This window comes from Microcaecilia unicolor, chromosome 9 (genome assembly GCF_901765095.1).
Source record: "Microcaecilia unicolor chromosome 9, aMicUni1.1, whole genome shotgun sequence".
Taxonomy (NCBI): domain Eukaryota; kingdom Metazoa; phylum Chordata; class Amphibia; order Gymnophiona; family Siphonopidae; genus Microcaecilia; species Microcaecilia unicolor.
In genome coordinates, this window is record NC_044039.1 from 146,269,093 (window position 1) to 146,288,619 (window position 19,527).

A 19,527-nucleotide genomic window follows, 5' to 3' on the forward strand; every position below is an offset into this window, starting at 1 on the left:
TGGCCCTGGCTTCGCAGACCAGAGCGTCTCAGCAGGTCACAGCTCGGCAGATGTTGAGACTTCTGGGTCATATGGCCTCCACAGTTCATGTGACTCCCATGGCTCGTCTTCACATGAGATCTGCTCAATGGACCCTAGCTTCCCAGTGGTTCCAAGCCACCGGGAATCTAGAAGATGTCATCCGCCTCTCCACCAGTTGCCGCACTTCACTGCTCTGGTGGACCATCCGGACCAATTTGACCCTGGGACGTCCATTCCAAATTCCGCAGCCTTCGAAAGTGCTGACGACGGATGCATCTCGCCTGGGGTGGGGAGCTCACGTCGATGGGCTTCACACCCAGGGTCTGTGGTCCCTCCAGGAAAAGGATCTACAGATCAACCTCCTGGAGCTCCGAGCGATCTGGAACGCACTGAAGGCTTTCAGAGATCGGCTGTCCTACCAAATTATCCAAATTCGGACAGACAATCAGGTTGCAATGTATTACGTCAACAAGCAGGGGGGCACCGGATCTCGCCCCCTGTGTCAGGAAGCCGTCGGGATGTGGCGTTGGGCGTGCCGGTTCGGCATGCTCCTCCAAGCCACATACCTGGCAGGCGTATACAACAGTCTGGCCGACAGACTGAGCAGAGTCATGCAACCGCACGAGTGGTCGCTCCATTCCAGAGTGGTACGCAAGATCTTCCGGGAGTGGGGCACCCCCTCGGTGGATCTTTTCGCCTCTCAGACCAACCACAAGCTGCCTCTGTTCTGTTCCAGACACACGGCAGGCTAGCGTCAGATGCCTTTCTCCTTCATTGGGGGACCGGCCTCATGTATGCTTATCCTCCCATACCTTTGGTGGGGAAGACCTTACTGAAGCTCAAGCAAGACCGCGGCACCATGATCCTGATAGCGCCCTTTTGGCCCCGTCAGATCTGGTTCCCTCTTCTTCTGGAGTTGTCCTCAGAAGAACCGTGGAGATTGGAGTGTTTTCCGACTCTCATCTCGCAGAACGACGGAGCGTTGCTGCACCCCAACCTTCAATCCCTGGCTCTCACGGCCTGGATGTTGAGGGCGTAGACTTCGCTGCGTTGGGTCTGTCTGAGGGTGTCTCCCGGGTCTTGCTTGCCTCTAGGAAGGATTCCACTAAAAAGAGTTACTTTTTCAAGTGGAGGAGGTTTGTCGTTTGGTGTGAGAGCAAGGCCCTAGAACCTCGCTCTTGCCCTGCACAGAACCTGCTTGAATACCTTCTGTACTTATCAGAGTCTGGCCTCAAGACCAACTCAGTAAGGAATCACCTTAGTGCGATTAGTGCTTACCATTATCGTGTGGAGGGTAAAGCCATCTCTGGAGAGCCTTTAGTCGTTCGATTCATGAGAGGCTTGCTTTTGTCAAAGCCCCCTATCAAGCCTCCTACTGTGTCATGGGATCTCAACGTCGTCCTCACCCAGCTGATGAAACCTCCTTTTGAGCCACTGAATACCTGCCATCTGAAGTACTTGACCTGGAAGGTCATTTTCTTGGTGGCAGTTACTTCAGCTCGTAGGGTCAGTGAGCTTCAAGCCCTAGTAGCTCATGCTCCATATACCAAATTTCATCACAACAGAGTAGTGCTCCGCACCCACCCAAAGTTCCTGCCGAAGGTGGTGTCGGAGTTCCATCTTAACCAGTCAATTGTCTTGCCAACATTCTTCCCCAGGCCGCATACCCGCCCTGCTGAACGTCAGTTCCACACATTGGACTGCAAGAGAGCATTGGCCTTCTACTTGGAGCGGACACAGCCCTACAGACAGTCCGCCCAATTGTTTATTTCTTTCGACCCTAACAGGCTAGGGGTCGCTGTCGGGAAACGCACCATCTCCAATTGGCTAGCAGATTGCATTTCCTTCACTTACGCCCAGGCTGGGCTGACTCTTGAGGGTCATGTCACGGCTCATAGTGTCAGAGCCATGGCAGCGTCGGTGGCCCACTTGAAGTCAGCCACTATTGAAGAGATCTGCAAGGCTGCGACGTGGTCATCTGTCCACACATTCACATCTCATTACTGCCTCCAGCAGGATACCCGACGCGACAGTCGGTTCGGGCAGTCGGTGCTGCAGAATCTGTTTGGGGTGTAAATCCAACTCCACCCTCCAGGACCCGAATTTATTCTGGTCAGGCTGCACTCTCAGTTAGTTGTTCTTCGTAGGTCAATTTCTGTTGTACCCTCGCCGTTGCGAGGTTCAATTGACCTGGGTTATTGTTTTGAGTGAGCCTGAGAGCTAGGGATACCCCAGTCGTGAGAACAAGCAGCCTGCTTGTCCTCGGAGAAAGGGTATGATACATACCTGTAGCAGTTGTTCTCCGAGGACAGCAGGCTGATTGTTCTCACCTACCCTCCCTCCTCCCCTTTGGAGTTGTGTGTTTCATCTTTTTGCTAGTCATTCAACTGGCGGGAGCGGTCGCGCACGGGCGGGAAGACGGCCGCGCATGCGCGGTGGGCGTGCCCTGCGTGCCGACCGTCCCGCGAAGCTTCTTTCCGGTTGGTGGGGGCTGCCGCGGACGTCACCCAGTCGTGAGAACAATCAGCCTGCTGTCCTCGGAGAACAACTGCTACAGGTATGTATCATACCCTTTTTCGCCAATTCTCTTTTTACTTCTTTTTTTCTTCCCCGTTGTCAAAATATATATATAAAAATAAAAGTTTTCCCCTTTAATTCTTAGTTTTTCTTTCCACTTTAAAGTTTCCTTGTTTTTTTGACGCAGCCGTCTTTTAGGCTGCTCGGTCGGGCTGTTTTTCCCCCTTTTTTTGTGCCCTTTTCCTTGCCACGATTGAGCCTTTTGATTTCGCGACTGCCATTTTTCCCTTCATGTCATCGAGGACACCCAGCGGCAGTTCAAACGTTGTACTTGGTGCAACCGGACCATTTCAGGTACCAACCCCCACGCGTGGTGTCTCCAGTGTCTTGGGCCCGACTATTTGCCTATTACGTGTAAGCTCTGCAAATTGATGAAGAAACAGACCCAAGTAGCTCGAGAGGCTCAGCGTGCGAGGCTTTTTTCAGATCGGTCTGGTCCTTCGACGTCTGCATCAACTTGGGTACCGAGGGCGTCGGCGTCGAGGGAAGCATCGACATCGGGAGTTCAGGTAATGGCTGCTGAAAGACCGCATCGAGCTGGGAGCAGTGAGGCATCGAGTGGGTCTCCACCCATCTCGAGGCCTACTGCTATGCAGGCCCCCCGGGATCGACCTTCGTCGGACCCGGCCCCGAGGAGGCGTGAGGATTCTACATCCTCCTCTTCGGTACCGAGGAGTGTCTATGACAGGCGTCGAGCGAAGGCTAAGAAGCACCATCATCGATCTCCCTCCATGCACGGTACCGGGAGCTCCTTGGAGCCGAGAGAGTCTGCACCCGAGAAGCGTCGGCACCGGGAGGACCGCTCACCCTCCATTCAGGAGGCGCCAATGCGTCGGTCGTCTGACAGCCTGCTACTGGCTCCCGAACCCCAGCAGATTCTGGCACCTGCACCGGCCCCACAGCCTTTTCCGATGTAAGCTCTCGATGAGCGTCTCCGGGCCCTTCTTTCAGAGCTTCTGGAAGGGTTGCTTCGTCAGTCTGCCTCGGTGTCGGGGGTGCTTGCGTCTCCTGTACCGACTGTAGAGGAGGCGTCTGGGCCATCACCTGTGAGGAGGTCCCCGCCCTCGTTGCAGCTTGCGGTACCGGAGCCAGTTGCCACCCGGGTCGACTCTCCCTCAACGTCGGTGGAGGAAGCTTCACCGGAGTCCAGGCAGGGGTTGACTTCTCGACATCCTCCACGAGGTCGTCGATCCTCTAAGTCGAGGCAGGCTCGGGTTCGGGCTGCTCTGAGGGATCTTTTGTCCGATACTGAAGAGGAGCGCTCATGGGGAGAAGAGGAAGACCCCAGGTATTTTTCAGAGGAAGACTCCGGGCTGCCCTCTGATCCTACTCTGCCGATTGAAGTCAGGATGTCTCTTTTTCATCCTTTGTACGGGAAATGTCTAAGGACATTCCATTTCCCATGGAGGTTGTGGATGAGCCCAGGGCTGAGATGCTCGAGGTCCTGGATTATCCTTCTCCACCTGCAGAGATTGCAACGGTCCCCCTTAACAGTATACTTAGGGAAGTGATGATGTGGAATTGGTCTTGCCCTCTCTCTAACGCAGTGGTCCCCAAGAAGTCCTAGTCCCAATACAGAGTCCATGGAGAGCCTGTGATGGTGAAGGCCCAACTTCCTCACGATTCCATGGTGGTGGACTCTGCCTAGAGACTATGCCTCGGCGCCCCCAGGCAGAGAGTCTAGGATTCTTTTGGGAGAAGTACTTATCAGGCTGCTATGCTCGCCACCAAGATCCAGACATACCAGCTCTACACAAGCATTCACTTGCGGAACTTGGTGAGGCAACAGTCCGGTTTAGTTGAAGAACTTCCTGCGGAGCTTGCTGAAACTTTTCACCAGGTGGTCAGGCAGCAGAAGGCGTGTCGTAAATTCCTGGCCAGGGGGTCTTATGACACTTTTGATGTAGCATCCCCTGTAGCTGCTCAAGGTATAGTGATGCGCAGACTCTCATGGCTGCGTGTCTCTGACCTGGATCAATCACAAGACCCAGCAGCGAATGGTGGATGTTCCTTGCTGGGGGGATAATCTCTTCAGAGAGAAAGTAGAGGATATGGTTGATCAGATGAAAAAGCATCATGATGCCATGGATTCTCTCTCCCGCCGGACGTCTTCTGCTACTACCTCCTCATCCAGGAGGTTTTTTGGAGGGAGGAGGAGTGCTCTCTATTCCTCTAATAGGCGTAGGTACACGCCTGCCTCTCGGCAGCCAGTTCAGGCTCAGTCCCAGCATGCACGTTCTCGTCAACGCCTTGCGCCTAAGGCCCCTAGGGCTCCCCTGCAAAAGCAAGGGATGGGCTTTTGACTGGCTCCAGTGCAGCATAGCCGCAGTAAAAGTGTCCGTACCGGGCAACTTGCCTGTCAGGGGGAGGTTGATATTTTTTCACCAAAGGTGGCCTCTTATAACCTCTGACAAGTGGGTTCTTCAAATACTCCGGTTAGGATACGCACTCAGTCTGACATCCAAGCCTCAATATTGCCCACCGGGAGCTCAATCGTTCAGCTCCCAGCACAAGCAGGTACTTGCAGAGGAACTCTCCGCCCTCCTAAAGGCCAATGTGGTTGAACCCGTTCCACCAGGGGAAGAAGGACTGGGATTCTATTCCAGGTACTTCCTTGTGCAAAAGAAAACGGGGGATGCGTCCCATCCTAGACCTAAGGGGCCTGAACAATTATCTAGTCCGAGAAAAGTTTGGGATGGTTTCCCTGGGCACCCTTCTTCCCATGATTCAGGAAAACGATTGGCTATGCTCTCTGGACTTAAAGGATGCCTATACTCACATCTCGGTGCTCCCAGCTCACAGGAGGTACCTTCGATTTCGGCTGGGAACTCAGCACTTTCAATATTGTTTACTGCCCTTTGGCCTCGCATCTGCGCCCAGGGTCTTCACAAAGTGCTTGGCGGTTGTCACAGCATTGCTACGCAGACTGGGAGTGCATGTGTTCCCTTATCTCGACAATTGGCTGGTGAAGAACACATCGGAGGCAGAAGCTCTACAGTCCATGCAGATGACTATTCAGCTGCTGGAGCTACTGGGGTTTGTAATCAATTATCCCAAGTCCCACCTTGTTCCAGTGCAGAAATTGGAGTTCATTGTAGCTCTGTTGGCCATAAGGATGTCTCAAGCTTATCTTCCCTAGGCAAGGGCAGACAATCTTCTGACCCCAGTGTCCTTGGCTCAGATGTCTCAACAGATCACATCTCGGCAGATGTTGAGACTTTTAGGGCACATGGCCTCCACAGTTCATGTGACTCCCATGGCACGTCTACATATGAGATCAGCTCAATGGACCCTAGCTTCCCAGTGGTGCCAAGCCACAGGGGATCTAGAGTATGTATCCTTCTCTCCACCGACTTTTGCACTTCCTTTCATTGGTGGACCATTCGATCCAATCTGATCTTGGGACGTCCATTCCAAATTCCTCAGCCACAAAAAGTGCCGATGACAGATGCATCCCTCCTGGTGTGGAGAGCTCATGTAGATGGACTTCACACTCAAGGAGCTTGGTCCTTTCAGAAGAAGGATTTTCAGATCAACTTCCTGGAATTACGAGCGATCTGGAACGCTCTCAAGGCTTTCAGAGATCGGCTGTCCAATCAAATTATTCTAATTCAGACAGACAATCAGATTGCTGTGTATTACACCAACAAGCAGGGGGCACCGGATCTCGCCGTCAGAATGTGGCTTTGGGCTCACCACCACGGCACGTTTCTCCAAGCCACCTATCTGGCAGGCGTAAACAACAGTCTGGCCGACAGACTGAGCAGGATAATGCAACCTCACGAGAAGCCACTGAACATGGACGTTGTCCGCAAGATCTTCCGAGTGTGGGGCACCCCCTCGGTGGATCTTTTTGCCACTCAGATCAATCACGAAGTCCCTCAGTTCTGTTCCAGATTTCAGGCCCACGACAGACTAGCATCAGATGCCTTTCTCCTACATTGGGGGACAGGCCTTCTATATGCATATCCTCCCATACTTCTAGTAGGGAAAACTCTGCTGAAACTCAGGCAAGACCGCGGAACCATGATTCTGATTGCGCCTTTCTGACCCCGTCAGATATGGTTTCCTCTTCTGGAGTTGTCTTCCGAAGAACCGTTGAGGTTGGACTGTTTTCCGACCCTCATTACTCAGAACGAGGGGTCGCTTCTACATCCCAACCTCCAGTCTCTGGTTCTCACGGCCTGGATGTTGAGAACTTAGAAGTGGCCTCTTTAGGCCTTTCGGAGGGTGTCTCACGTGTTTTCCTTGCTTCCAGGAAAGATTCCACGAAAAAGTGTTATTCTTTTTAATGGAGGAGGTTTGCCGTCTGGTGTGACAGCAAGGCCCTAGATCCCTTTTTTTGTCCTACACGGACCCTGCTTGAATACCTTCTACACTTATCAGAGTCTGGCCTCAAGATCAAATCCGTAAGAGTTCACCTTAGTGCAATTAGTGCTTACCATCAACGTGTAGAAGGTCAGCCTATCTCTGGACAGCCTTTAGTTGTTCGCTTCATGAGAGGTTTGCTTTTGTCAAAGCACCTTGTCAAACCTCCGCTGGTGTCATGGGATCTCAATGTCGTTCTCACCCAGCTGATGAAAGCTCCTTTTGAGCCACTGAATTCCTGCCATCTGAGGTACTTGACCTGGAAGGTATTTTCTTGGTGGCTGTTACTTCAGCTCGTAGAGTCAGTGAGCTCCAAGCCCTGGTAGTGCATGCTCCGTATATCAAGTTTCACCATAACAGAGTAGTCCTCCGCACTCACCCTAAGTTCTTGCTGAAGGTGGTGTCGGAGTTCCATCTGAACCAGTCAGTTGTCTTGCCAACATTTTTTCCCCGTCCACATACCCGCCCTGGTGAGGACAAGTTGCATACCTTGGACTGTAAGAGAGCATTGGCCTTTTACGTGGAGCGGACAAAGCCCTATCAACAGTCCGTCCAGCTGTTTCTTTTAATCCCAACAGGATGCGAGTTGCCATCGGAAAACACACCATCTCCAGTTGGCTAGCAGATTGCATTTCCTTCACTTATGCCCAAGCTGGGCTGACTTTAGAGGGCCATTTCACGGCTCATAATGTTAGAGCTATGGCTGCTTCAGTGGCTCACTTAAAGTCAGCCTCTATTGAAGAGATTTGCAAGGCTGCAACATGGTCATCAGTACACACATTCACATCTCACTACTGCCTTCAGCAGGATACCCAATGCGACAGTCGGTTTGGGCAGTCGGTGCTGCAGAATCTGTTTGGGGTTTAGAATCCAACTCCACTCTCCTAGGCCCATTTTTGTTCTGTTCCAGGCTGCACTCTCACTTAGTCCTGTTTCTTTCAAGTCAATCTCAGTTATGTCCTCACCGTTGCGAGGCCCAATTGACCAATGTTCGTTGTTTTGAGTGAGCCTGGGGCTAGGGATACCCCATATGTGATGATATTTCAGCCTGCTTGTGCTCGGGAGAAAAGGTACATACCTCTAGCAGGTATTCTCCGAGGACAGCAGGCTGAATATCGTCACAACCCACTCTCCTCCCCTTTGGAGTTGTTCCATTCCTGTTTTTGCTATTCATTTAACTGATGAGGGCACGCTTGCGTCACCAGCAGGAAGCCATTTGCGCATGCGCGGTGCGCTCGTGTCTGCGCTACAGAGCGTTCTACAAACTTCTAGATTTTACTAAAGAGTTCCGGTGTCCTGGGGCCATCGCGGAGGACGACCTATATGTGATGATATTCATCCTGCGGTCCTCTGAGAATACCTGCTACAGGTATGTATCTTCATTTTCTTGAATCTGAGTTATCTTTTCATGTTAAATGTCAGATACATGTGAGCATTTACCTAAATATGAGATCTCCAGTATATTTGATTTACCCAACTCTCTCCTCTCTTCCCTGAGGTCTGTAATCACTCTGAGCTCTTTGAGCGACAAGAGACATGGTCTCCATTTTACATCTCACTAAAGCCTTATCAGATGTCAAAGTTCATCTATCGACATGGACAGATTGCAGTGTTCAGCTACTCAAGGAACAGGTGAGTGAGCTTCTGTTTTGAGGTTTAAAAATAACCTAGCAGTTAGAACCCTGATTTGAGGAAAAAAGGGCCTGTATCAGTGCTCAGAATTCCCTCTTGCTCTTATTCAGGAATCTTGGAAAAGTCACTATGTTTTTGTGTGCTTGTAGCATCCAGTTGATAACAGGTATTTGACCTAATCTGTTTTTCCTAGTTAGCAAAAAGATATTTTCTTAGGAGCTCTACATTGACAGCTTGACCAGAACTGGGTATACTATCTTAATTCTTGTGCCTCTGGTAAATGAGCCTTGAAAACAATATAAGATCCATATTCTTGGGTTCAAATCCATGAGTTTTCCAAGCTTTGTTAAGGTTCCTGGCAAAACATCAAGCAGTATATATAACATTCTCCTGAGACTCTCTGGCATGTGCTAAGTAAACATGTCTGCTTTTTAAAATTGAATCTATGTAGTAGTTTAATTTAGCACATGCAGCCTGGAAATTACATTCCTCCTACAACTCCTCTGTGTCCATTGTGCTTTCCTGTGCATAAAAAAATAAAAGGGAAATGCTGCAAAAAAATACAGTAAGTTCTGTTTTTTCTTACTCCTAGCCTTTTTATTGCTTTTGTCTTTCCAGGTGGTTGCGGATTCTGCTGTCTCCTTTTGCCCCAGACCACATCCAGCAGTCTCTTTTCCACCGGAGGGGTAAGCTTCTAGTAACTTGCATAACATTTGGGGACAGAGTCAACAGAAGGCAATAACTACATGGGACATTGGCATAAACCAGTCTCTGGAGAACATTTTGTATGTCTCATCAGCAGTGATTGATGCCTTTTACCTTATTTTATAGTGTTGTAATTTAGATTGTCTGTGACTATCCAGTAAAAGTTTTTTTCTAATGGTAAGTCAGTTAAAGTTATTATATATTAAATGACAGGAAAAAACACATGCATACCAAAAGAGATAGATTAAATGTTTTCCTTTGTATGCCTCAGAAGTAAAGCTGTCAAACCAGACATATGGAGTAGGCTTGCTCAAAAAGCCAGGCCTTTTAATACTACCTTGAATCTCTTTAATGAGATTTCACTTCTCAGATAAAGAGGCAGGGAGTTCCACAGGAATGGGGATAGAAAAACGAAAGCACTGTGGCGAGTGCTCTCCATTTGGGCTCTGTGGGGACTTGGTAAGACCATACCATTTTCATTTAAGGATCTTAATTCTCAGGTTCGGTAATATGGGGTAGTCAGAGCCAAACAGGTAGGATGTTGTACCTTGGTAAAAGGCTCGATATGCAAGAAGAACCTTGAACTTTATATAAAATTCAACCAGCAACCAATGATAGCTTTTTAAAGAAAGTGTAACATGGTTCATCCTATGGAGATAACATAAAAGATCAGCAAGGAATCCACAATTCATTGTTCCTTCTTTTTTGCAGCTCATTTCAGCTGGAACTTGCTTCCAAAGGAGATTCAGGATGAACTATGACAAATTTAAAGCAACTTTAAAAACTTGGCTTTTCACGTGGGCGTTAGTTCCCACTAAAAGGCTGCCTTTCAGACCTTCCTCATTTCAGGAGTACCTTATCCTTCCTTCCTCCTTACCCCTTTTCCTTGCTTTTGGTCATGTTTCTAATTTCTGTCTTAACTTGTATGAATGGTGTTTCTGTTCTTTCCTATATGAATTTTGTAGTTTTCTATTTCTTCTGATTTTAATTTATGGAAACTGTTTTGTTCTGCTAAGTCAGCAAAGGCGGTATAGCAAATGCTAATAGTCAAGTGACCATAGTCTGGAGCCTTTTAATTAAGGCTCGTGAGATCCCAGCATAGATGACATTACAATAGTCCAACCTGGTCATAAATAATGCTAAGATCAATGAATGAAAGGTGCCTACAGTGAAAAAGGGATGCACTGTTCAAAGCTGTCTAAAAAGAAGAAGAAAAAAATCTAGTCCACCATGATGATGATGATGATAACCTGTGGTTCAAACGTGAGATGCAAAATGGAAATTGCGTACTGGACTAATCTGAACATCAAATAACGAAAACATCTTGGGGGTGTTAAATGAACTGTTAGCCAGCAGACTACTGTCTTCTCACTATTTAAGACAAGATGATAATCTAAGAGCCATTGGGCTATTGCAGCAGACAACGCCTGAAGTGGAAATAAATCAAGGCGATTTGGTTCAGTTTTGTATAGCAACAGGATATCATCTGTGTAAATATGAAAGGATATTGAATAATAGTGGCAAAAGAGCTAATAAAAATGTTAAATAGAAGGGGTAAGAGGATCCAAGCCCTGTGCAACTCCACAGGGTAGTGATATATCTTTATTAAGGATGACCTGAAAGGCGCGCCCTGAAAGAAATGACCTGAATCAGGCAAGAGCAGTGTTAGAGACACCTAGTGATTACAATCGGGATAATAGATGTGCATAGTCAACCAGGTCAAATGCTGCCGACAAGTCGAGGGAAACGGCTAGGGTTACATAATGTTGATCAAGTAAGGAATATACTTTACTAAGGACTGTTGTCAAAATACTCTCTGTGCTACATGCTGTCCGAAAATCAATGAACTGACTGAGCTGTAAAAAGACCACTTTCTCGACTACCTTTGAGGTGAAATTGAATACTGAGCGATAGTGAAGTGTTAGAGACAGGTCTAACGAGGTCTTTTTCAGGATTGGTCGAACTGAAACAACTTTCCAAGAATCGGGAACTTGTTCAGACGACAAACTAGTATTAACTACAGTAAGCAAAAAAGGAATGAGATTTACATTAGGCAATTTAATCCAAGAGGAAGGAAGTGGGTGTAATTGGAAAGTAGTTGCATGTGTAGAGGAAATTTTCTTACCTAGTGAGACCAAAGATTGCTGAAATGTAGACCAAGAAGCAGACAAAACGTCATCTGATGAAGTGGGAGACAGAAGATCCTGAGTACCTACAAGGGAAAGATTCATAGACAAAAATGGTTGGCATAATAGCTGAAATTTCTCAACATAAAAGTCTGCCCATGAATTAGCCGAAGGAAGTGAATCAGAGTTGGAGGTGGAAGAATTATGAGAAGCTAAAGACTTGAAAATAGAATGAAATTCCCTTGCCAGGTGAACAGCCCTAAGAATTTTAGTGGAGAAATATGATTGCTTAGCTTTCTTGAGATGGTAATTAAAGCTTTGATGCCTGCTGCAACAGAGAAGCAAATCGGTATCAAATTTTTTTGCAGCATCGCTTTTATTGACACTTGAGGAGCCACAAGTTGCTATGATACCATGATTGCTTAACTGACCTAACCCTAGTAACCTTTTTAAAGGAGCTATCTCGTCAAACTGTAGAAAGTGCAGTGTTGCAGGCTAAAGCTTGTTAAGGAAATGATAAAGAATCAAAATGCAAAGGGAAATAGGTCAAAAGAAGGTAAAATTGATAAATCAAGAAGGGAGGGAGAAAACAGAACATAAACCAGATAAAGTAAGAAAAAATGAAACCAAGAAGTGATCGGACCTAGGAATAGGTTGTACAGAAAAAGATGATGAAGATGGTGAGGTAAGGTCCAGAATGTGACCAGCCTGATGTGTTGGATAGGAAATCTATTGTTGAAGAGACAAATCAGAGAGGAGAGAGAAAATAAAAATGAGAAGAATGTGGATCGTGTGGCACATCAACATGAATATTAAAATCCTCTACTATTAAAAGGTCTGAATATTGAACTGACAGATCTGCAAGAGCCTGATAACAAAGGTCCCAATCATGGGCAGTTAAAGAAGGAAGGCAATAAAAAAAAAAAACAGAGGGATAGAAGTGCATCAATTTAGAAATGTACTTACTTAAATAAATAAATTAAATTTTATCAGGCAACATGTCAGGATATGGAAGGGATTGAGGAAGTTCAGTAATCTTCTGAGAAGTAGAAAATATTATTGCCAGTTCCCCTCCCCTTTTAGAGATTTTCAGAAAGCTTTTTTTTTTTAATTTATCATATTTTAATCTTACAACCAAGTAAGTGGCTTGCAGAAAAGTGTAGCTATCCAAATATAAAAAGGAAAAAAAAAAAAGATTGATTATCTTACAACTTATTTTAACTAGGAAAACATCACTCAAGTCCACAATACTAGATTCAAGCTTACATAAAGTGGAGTATTTTACCAAAAAGAATTAATTACAAAGAATTAATTACTTGAGTTGTTACAGAATTCCTTTTCTCAAATTTAAAGCATATCACAAGTGAACAATCAAACCCCTATGATCTGTTTCCCTGCAAGAAAATCAGTGAGATGAGAAGGTTTAAAAAAAAAATATATATATATGTATATATATATACATTGGTACCTAACTATACATTTACATGGATAACGTAAATAAAATGTAGCACCAATCTGAAGGACTCCTTGTTTAAGCAATGGAAACTATCGATGTCTCTTTTGAGTTTCTCTTGATACATCCGGAAAGATCTGGATTTTAAAACCGAGAGAGGTTTTATCACTATTTTTAAAGAACATTTTCATCAGCCAATTTTTATGTGGTGCAAGAGTGACTGTAACAAGCAAAGTTGAAGGTATCGCAGTTTCAGTGTCCGAAGTCTCTAAAATATCTGAAACGTCCAAAGGTAAATTATCTTGATCCAGATTTTTTTGACCCTCCACAGATTTTACTGGGAGGTAGTATTCTTGAGAAAACAAAGGAATATAATCTTCCAGGCCATCAAAAACTTCCTTAATGTACCGTTTAAGCATTTCTCTGAGGGAAAAAGAAAAGACCTTGGAAAAGTTTTAAAAAATTCAAATTATTAGTTCTTGCGGTATTTTCAAGTGTTTCTGTCTTCCTATGAAGATCAGTTATATCATTTATTATAGTTCCCTGTATCTTCTGAATATTGTCCAAATCCTTCTCCTGTTTTCCAACCTGCTCCTTTAATTGCTTAACCTCAGAATCAACAGTTTCCAGTCTTTTCTCATAAAAAGAAAATCTTTGCTCCAATTTTTGAACCTGGGGATACAGTTCCTTACCCAAGTTTGCAATTACAGCCCATAAGCTATTCAAAGTCACCTCAGATGGCTTAGCACACAAGAAAGAAGGACATTGTGGAGAGGGTACCAATTCTTGAGCTTTAAAAGTTACTTCCTGCTCATTGACTGCAGTAATCAGCTCATTCACAACAAATGAAGGACCCACTACATCAACTTAGGGACCCGGAACACCCGGTAATCCCTTGTCCGACGTTGGCTGGTCCAGCGCCTCATGGCGTTGGGACTCCACTATACTTCCTTGCAGTGGCGTCTAACACCGACAGCGGCGAATTACTGGTATGCAGTTGTGGGGGAGGAGCTCTAAAGTCGGAGCTCAAGGTAACATCTAGCCCTAAGAATGCCACTGGGTCTCCACCAACCTTGGGCGTCTCAAGTAGGCTTCCTCCCAACTGAATTGGAACTCTTGGCCTCATCATGAAAGATTAGATAGAGCCAGTAGCCTGTAAGGGGAGGGGGGTCACAATGAGGTTTCAGCCGCTGACTTTCCCCTACACTTCGGCATCACTGTCAACTCAATTCAGAAGAAAGGAGAGACTCAACATGCGTCAGGTGTGTGGTGCTATCTTGGATCTTGATTTTCAGAAAGCTTTTGACAAAGTTCCTCCTGAGAAAATTAGAGTCATGGGATAGAAGGCAGTGTTCTGTTGTGGATTAGGAATTGGTTATTGGACAGAAAACAGGTAGGGTTAAATTGGCAATTTCTGTCAATGGAGGAGGGTGAATAGTGTAATGCAGCAGGAATCTGTACTGGGACCAGTGCTATTTAACATATTTATAAATGATCTGGAAATCGGAATGACAAGTGAGGTGATTAAATTTGCAGATCACACAAAAACTATTCAAGGTTGTTAAAACACATGTGGACTGAAAAATTGCAGGAAGACTATAGGAAATTAGAAGACTGGGCATCCAAATTGCAGTTGAAATTTAATGTAGACAAATGCAAAGTGATGTGCATTGGGAAGAATAATCCAAATCATAGGGTCCACCTTTGGGGATCAGCACCCAAGAAAAAGATCTAGATGTCATTGTAGATAATACACTGAAATCTTATGCCCAGTGTGCGGCAATGGCCAAAAAAGCAAACACGATGCTAGGAGTTACTAGAAAAGGGATGGTAAATAAGACCAAGAATACTATAATGCCTCCATGTTGCTCCATGATGCGACCTCACCTTGAGTGTTGCATTTCATTTATTTGTTTATTTATATTTGTGCCATTTGTTTTGCCAATTTTATGCATTCTGATCATCAGCATTCAGTTAATTCAGTCCATAGCAATGCATGCTCTTCCCAGTGATTAGTGTTTGACAACACTATTCCTTATATCAGGTTGTTCATTCTTTCATAATTCCTAAATACAGTTTCTTATTGAAAACTGTCATACTCCAGACAGCTTTGTTCATATAGGCACAGCATGCATGGATGTATATATAATACTCACCTCCAATGTTCTGTCCTGCCTGGGACCATGGCTCCTATGGTCTGCTAGGCACCATCATGACGTGTGCCCCTCATGCCCCGCCCACCGAGTTCCAGACTCCGCCCTCCCTCCAATTTCAACACCCCACCCCCTCCGCATTATGGACCCCTGGACCCCCCCTGCCGCGACCCCCCCCCCCCATTCCAGACGAAAACACTCCCCCACCGTCGTCACGTAACTGTGTTGACGGGGGACCCCGACAGCCGAAGTTCTCTTCTCGGCTGCGCCGGGGCATTGCTTCATGAATGATCAGCTGTTCAAGTTTCTGTACATGTGTCTGACATCAGACGCACACACAGAAACTTCAACAGATGATCATTCAGCAAGCAACACGCCGGCACAGATGAAAACAGAACTTTGGCTGTCGGGGGTTGGGGTCCCCCGTCAGCATAGTTACGTGACGGCGGCGGGGGAGTGTTTTCGTCGGGCAGGGGGGGTGTTGAAATCGGAGAGAGGGGGAGTCTGGAACTCGGTGTGAGGGGGCCTTGAAATGGGTGGGTGGGAGGCTGGGAGGCCTTGAACTCGGAGGGAAGGAGGGAGGCAGGCCTTGAACTGGGAGAGAGGGTGGCTTTGAACTGGGAGGGAGGGTGGGAGGGGTGTCTGGAACTCAGAGGGGACAGAGCGAGACAGTGAGGGAGGGTGGGGGATTGCCTTGCTAGCGCCCATTTCATTTCGTAACGAAACGGGCCTTTTTTACTAGTTTATAATAAAATAAGTAAGCTGTAAATAAAGAAAAATCCAAAACTCGTACATTTGCAATCTTGAGCTTGGAAGTCACCAATGTGTGGCTGACACATCCTGCTTATTCATGAAGAAAGTGGAGTTGCTTACCAGTGATGGTGTGGACAGCAGGTAAGTTGGTCACATAAACCCTCCCACCATACCCCTGCGATAAGCTCTGGTACCAACTGAAGGGTCTAACAGTTATCACAAAGGTGGGGGATCCTGTACTGCTCAGAAAAGCCACCTAATGTTTTTTCTTTTTTTTTTTTAATGGAGTAAATCTGAATTTGGTGCCATTGGGCGATGTCACTAGTGTTATAGGTAAGCAATTCTGCTTACCCAGTTGCAGTTGAATGAGCAATTTGATGTTTTCTTTGTTGCACAGCTGTTTGTTTTGCTGGAAGTTTTACCTTTACAGCTGATTTCCTTTTACTCATAGTGTTGAGTGAAGTCAGTCTAGTAATGCCAGAACAAAGCTTTTAGTTTGGTAATTGACTTCTAGAGGTCAGCTTTCTATAATGAAGAGGGAGCCTATCCTTAACCCTGGAACTTTCATTTGTACCTGGTGTGCCATACTAACACACATTCATGGAATGTCGGTTTGGTAAAATCTAACATGCTGCTTCCCAGAGGTTTCTACCAGCTCGTTATTTTCTGTCATTTTTATATTTCAGATACTCATAAAGAAAGCTGCTTCTCCTTCCTGCGCTTCATAGATGTATCCCCAGCAGAAATGGCTAACCTCATGCTCCAGGGCCATTTGGCAAGGTGAGGTTAATCAGCACTACTCTGTTAATAGAAATAATGTGTATAGTTTCAAGGAAGCTCTCTTTCAAGGTTTTTAAATTGGAGGGTTTTCCAGAGATTCTCACTGCATTATTCCATTCTTTCCAACTTTGTCTCTGGTGCTCCCTTTGAGCAAAGAACTGGTCAAGGATGTACACTGAGTGAATGGCACACTGGAAGAGGTAATAGTGTGAGAATTTGAAAACCTGTTAAAAACAAAAGTGGATGATTTTTTGCTGCTTCTTGCTTCAAATATTACTTGTAATTTCTAGACTCTCAGCTGCTTTTAATCTTTTTAGTAGAAATGGGAGCTATATAACTATGTTCTTGCATCTCAGTAGATGGTATTTTGTTTCCAACTGGTTCACTATAGGTTATCAGACTAAGTGGTGGCTCAGCAGACTGGTTCATCCTGTTGAGAATCATGTTGCTTCAGTGTGCATATCATTGCTGTTCCACCTCCTCATGTGTTAAAACACCAAAGTCACATGTGTTAAGCCTTTACACTTTCCATTTTTGTAGTAAAATACTAGTATCTACTACAAAATGTTTTTGCTACTTATTTGCTTTTCCCTACCTCTGGCAACAGTTGGAACATGAATGCTTTTTAGGTGCCAAATGTGATCATCTGCCAGGAATCGCGCAGCATGCTTTGAGTAATCGGCCCTTCCATGTGGAGCAGCTTTATAAAGAGCCAAAGTTCGGATTGAAAAGTTTTTTTGGCAGGGCACGTTTGACACTACTGATTTCTGAGTTACTCTCTTTGGAACCAGTTGTGAAGCAAACATAAGAAAATGTCTAAGGTCCAATTTGTGAATGTGACATATTGAAAGAACAGTATGATACTGTAGCCCCAAAAAGCAGCAAATAAGCCTGTCTGCTGTGGTCTGTTTCAGATGGTTAGCTCTTTTCCTGTCTCTGAAAGCCTCCTACAGGCTCCATCACCTGCGCTCCTGGACTGAGCTGCATCAGGGGGAGAGTCAGGAACAGTCTTCATATCTGAAGAACAAGGATTTACTGTTGTGGATCAATTCTCCACTGTCATTTCCCAACATTCAAAGTTGTGCTGAGTTGCAGGTATGTTACTGTTTTTAATACCCTTTTTCAGGCTGATATTATTCCCATGTCCAGAACTTGCCTTATGCATCTAGTACAGTGGTCTTGTAGGAATAGTAGTGTTAAGATGCACTGTATTTACTAGCTCTTCACAGAATAGAAGGTTGGTGTGTATAGAAGCTGCTCAGAATACTAGATGGTGGTGTATAATTCATTTTCCCTTTGTTTTAAAGATTCACTTAAGAATGTTGGTAAGCCTGCATTTGTTTAAGAGCAGCAGAGTAGCTGCTTATCTTTGGATATTCAGTCTCAGCTAACCCAACTAAAGTTGCAGCTGACTGTGGTTTAATCTAATTCCACAAAACATATATGGTAAATTTAAAACAACCATCTGTGCTGCTGCCCTTAGGCAGACAAATTTATCTGGCTGTACTAGATATTGCTTCGAGTGGAAAGATTTGTACAATGAAGTCTTATAGTAATGGGTATTAATTGTACACCTGAGATTAGGTTCATTTATTTATTTTATTTCCATTTTGCTCACACCTTTTTTAGTAGTAGGTCAAGGTGAGTTACATTCAGGTACGCTGGATATTTCTCTGTCCCAGGAGGGCTCACAATCTAAGTTTGTACCTGAGGAATGGAGGGTTAAGTGACTTGCCCAAGATCACAAGGAGCAGCAGTCTGGTTTGAGCCGGCCACCTCTGGATTGCAAGACCAGTGCTCTAACCACTAGGCCACTCCTCCACTCCCTACTAGGCCACTTCGCCACTCCATGTATATGCATGGTCTCTGCTGGAAGCAGTGTTTCACTATATGACTTTAACTGAAGAGAGGTCAGGAGTGGTTTCATAATTGAAGCAGGCATTCTCTGTGATTTTACTGCTGTTTACTTAGTTTTTTTCTCAGTTCTTTATTGATTTGAGGAGACATTTGATCACAGTATCAAAATTAAAATGAGGGCCTTCTGACCATGTATGGCTGTTTCTGCACTGGCAACAGTCTCTCTCTCTTTCCTCAATCTTATTACTACTAATCATTTCTACAACACTACTGGAGGAATGCCGTGCTGTACACCAAACATGTATGAGACTATCTGCTCAACAGAGTTTACAATCTAATCTAGGCACAAATGGGACAAGTAAGGGATTAGGAAGTTATTTATTGTGGGCATGGTTAAAACAGGGGTACTGAACAGTTGAATAGGGGTTAGAGTGTTAAAATTAGCTTCAAAAAGGTGGCCCTTTAGCTTAGATTTGAGTACAGCCACAGATGGTTTAATGTATTGATTCAGAAGTGTATTCCAGGCATGCAGTGCAGCAACATAAAAGGAACAAAGTCTGGAGTTGGCAAAGGAGGAGAAGGGCACAGATAAGTCTTGCCAGTCTACTTGGACACATTATCTCCACAACAAAAATAAATAAGGTAAAATAATAAAGAATGACATTCTCAATGAAAATGGCATCAGAGCTCCATTCTCCACTCCAGCAGGCAACACTTAGGCACTTGTTGGGGCTTGAAAGCAGAAATCTGCCACCTCCCTCTTAAAGGAGTCACATGAGATATCTGCAGGGATTAACAACAATATAATAAAGGTTGCAGATTTCATTGTCTCCTAGCAACAGCCTTAAGGTCTGTTTGGAGGATCACCAAACTGAGAATAGCCATAGCACCAAGAAACACAGCTGCCCCTCCATTTCATCCCTCCCCCGGCATGCTGACTTTCTGCCCGTCCGTTGAATTAAGTACCGTGTAGGGCCTGACCCCCAAACAGAAGGACTGCCAGCCAGGAGGTCCCTCCACTGCCTCAAGGGCAGTTAAACACACTTCATAAGACCCAGTCCAAGCAGAAACAGGGAGGCCTTAAACAGACAGTAATATCTCT

At 45.5% G+C, this 19,527-nt stretch overlaps 1 protein-coding gene across 1 annotated transcript in view; it reads left to right on the forward strand.

The window, feature by feature from the left end:
• Positions 1 to 19,527, forward strand: part of INO80 (INO80 complex ATPase subunit) — a 462,811-nt gene that overhangs the window by 261,079 nt on the left and 182,205 nt on the right. Inside the window, exons 21-24 of the mRNA XM_030213886.1 lie at positions 8,465 to 8,598; positions 9,217 to 9,284; positions 16,475 to 16,568; positions 17,483 to 17,663. Of these exons, the coding sequence (XP_030069746.1) occupies positions 8,465 to 8,598; positions 9,217 to 9,284; positions 16,475 to 16,568; positions 17,483 to 17,663 (477 nt within the window). The remainder of the gene's footprint in view (positions 1 to 8,464; positions 8,599 to 9,216; positions 9,285 to 16,474; positions 16,569 to 17,482; positions 17,664 to 19,527) is intronic.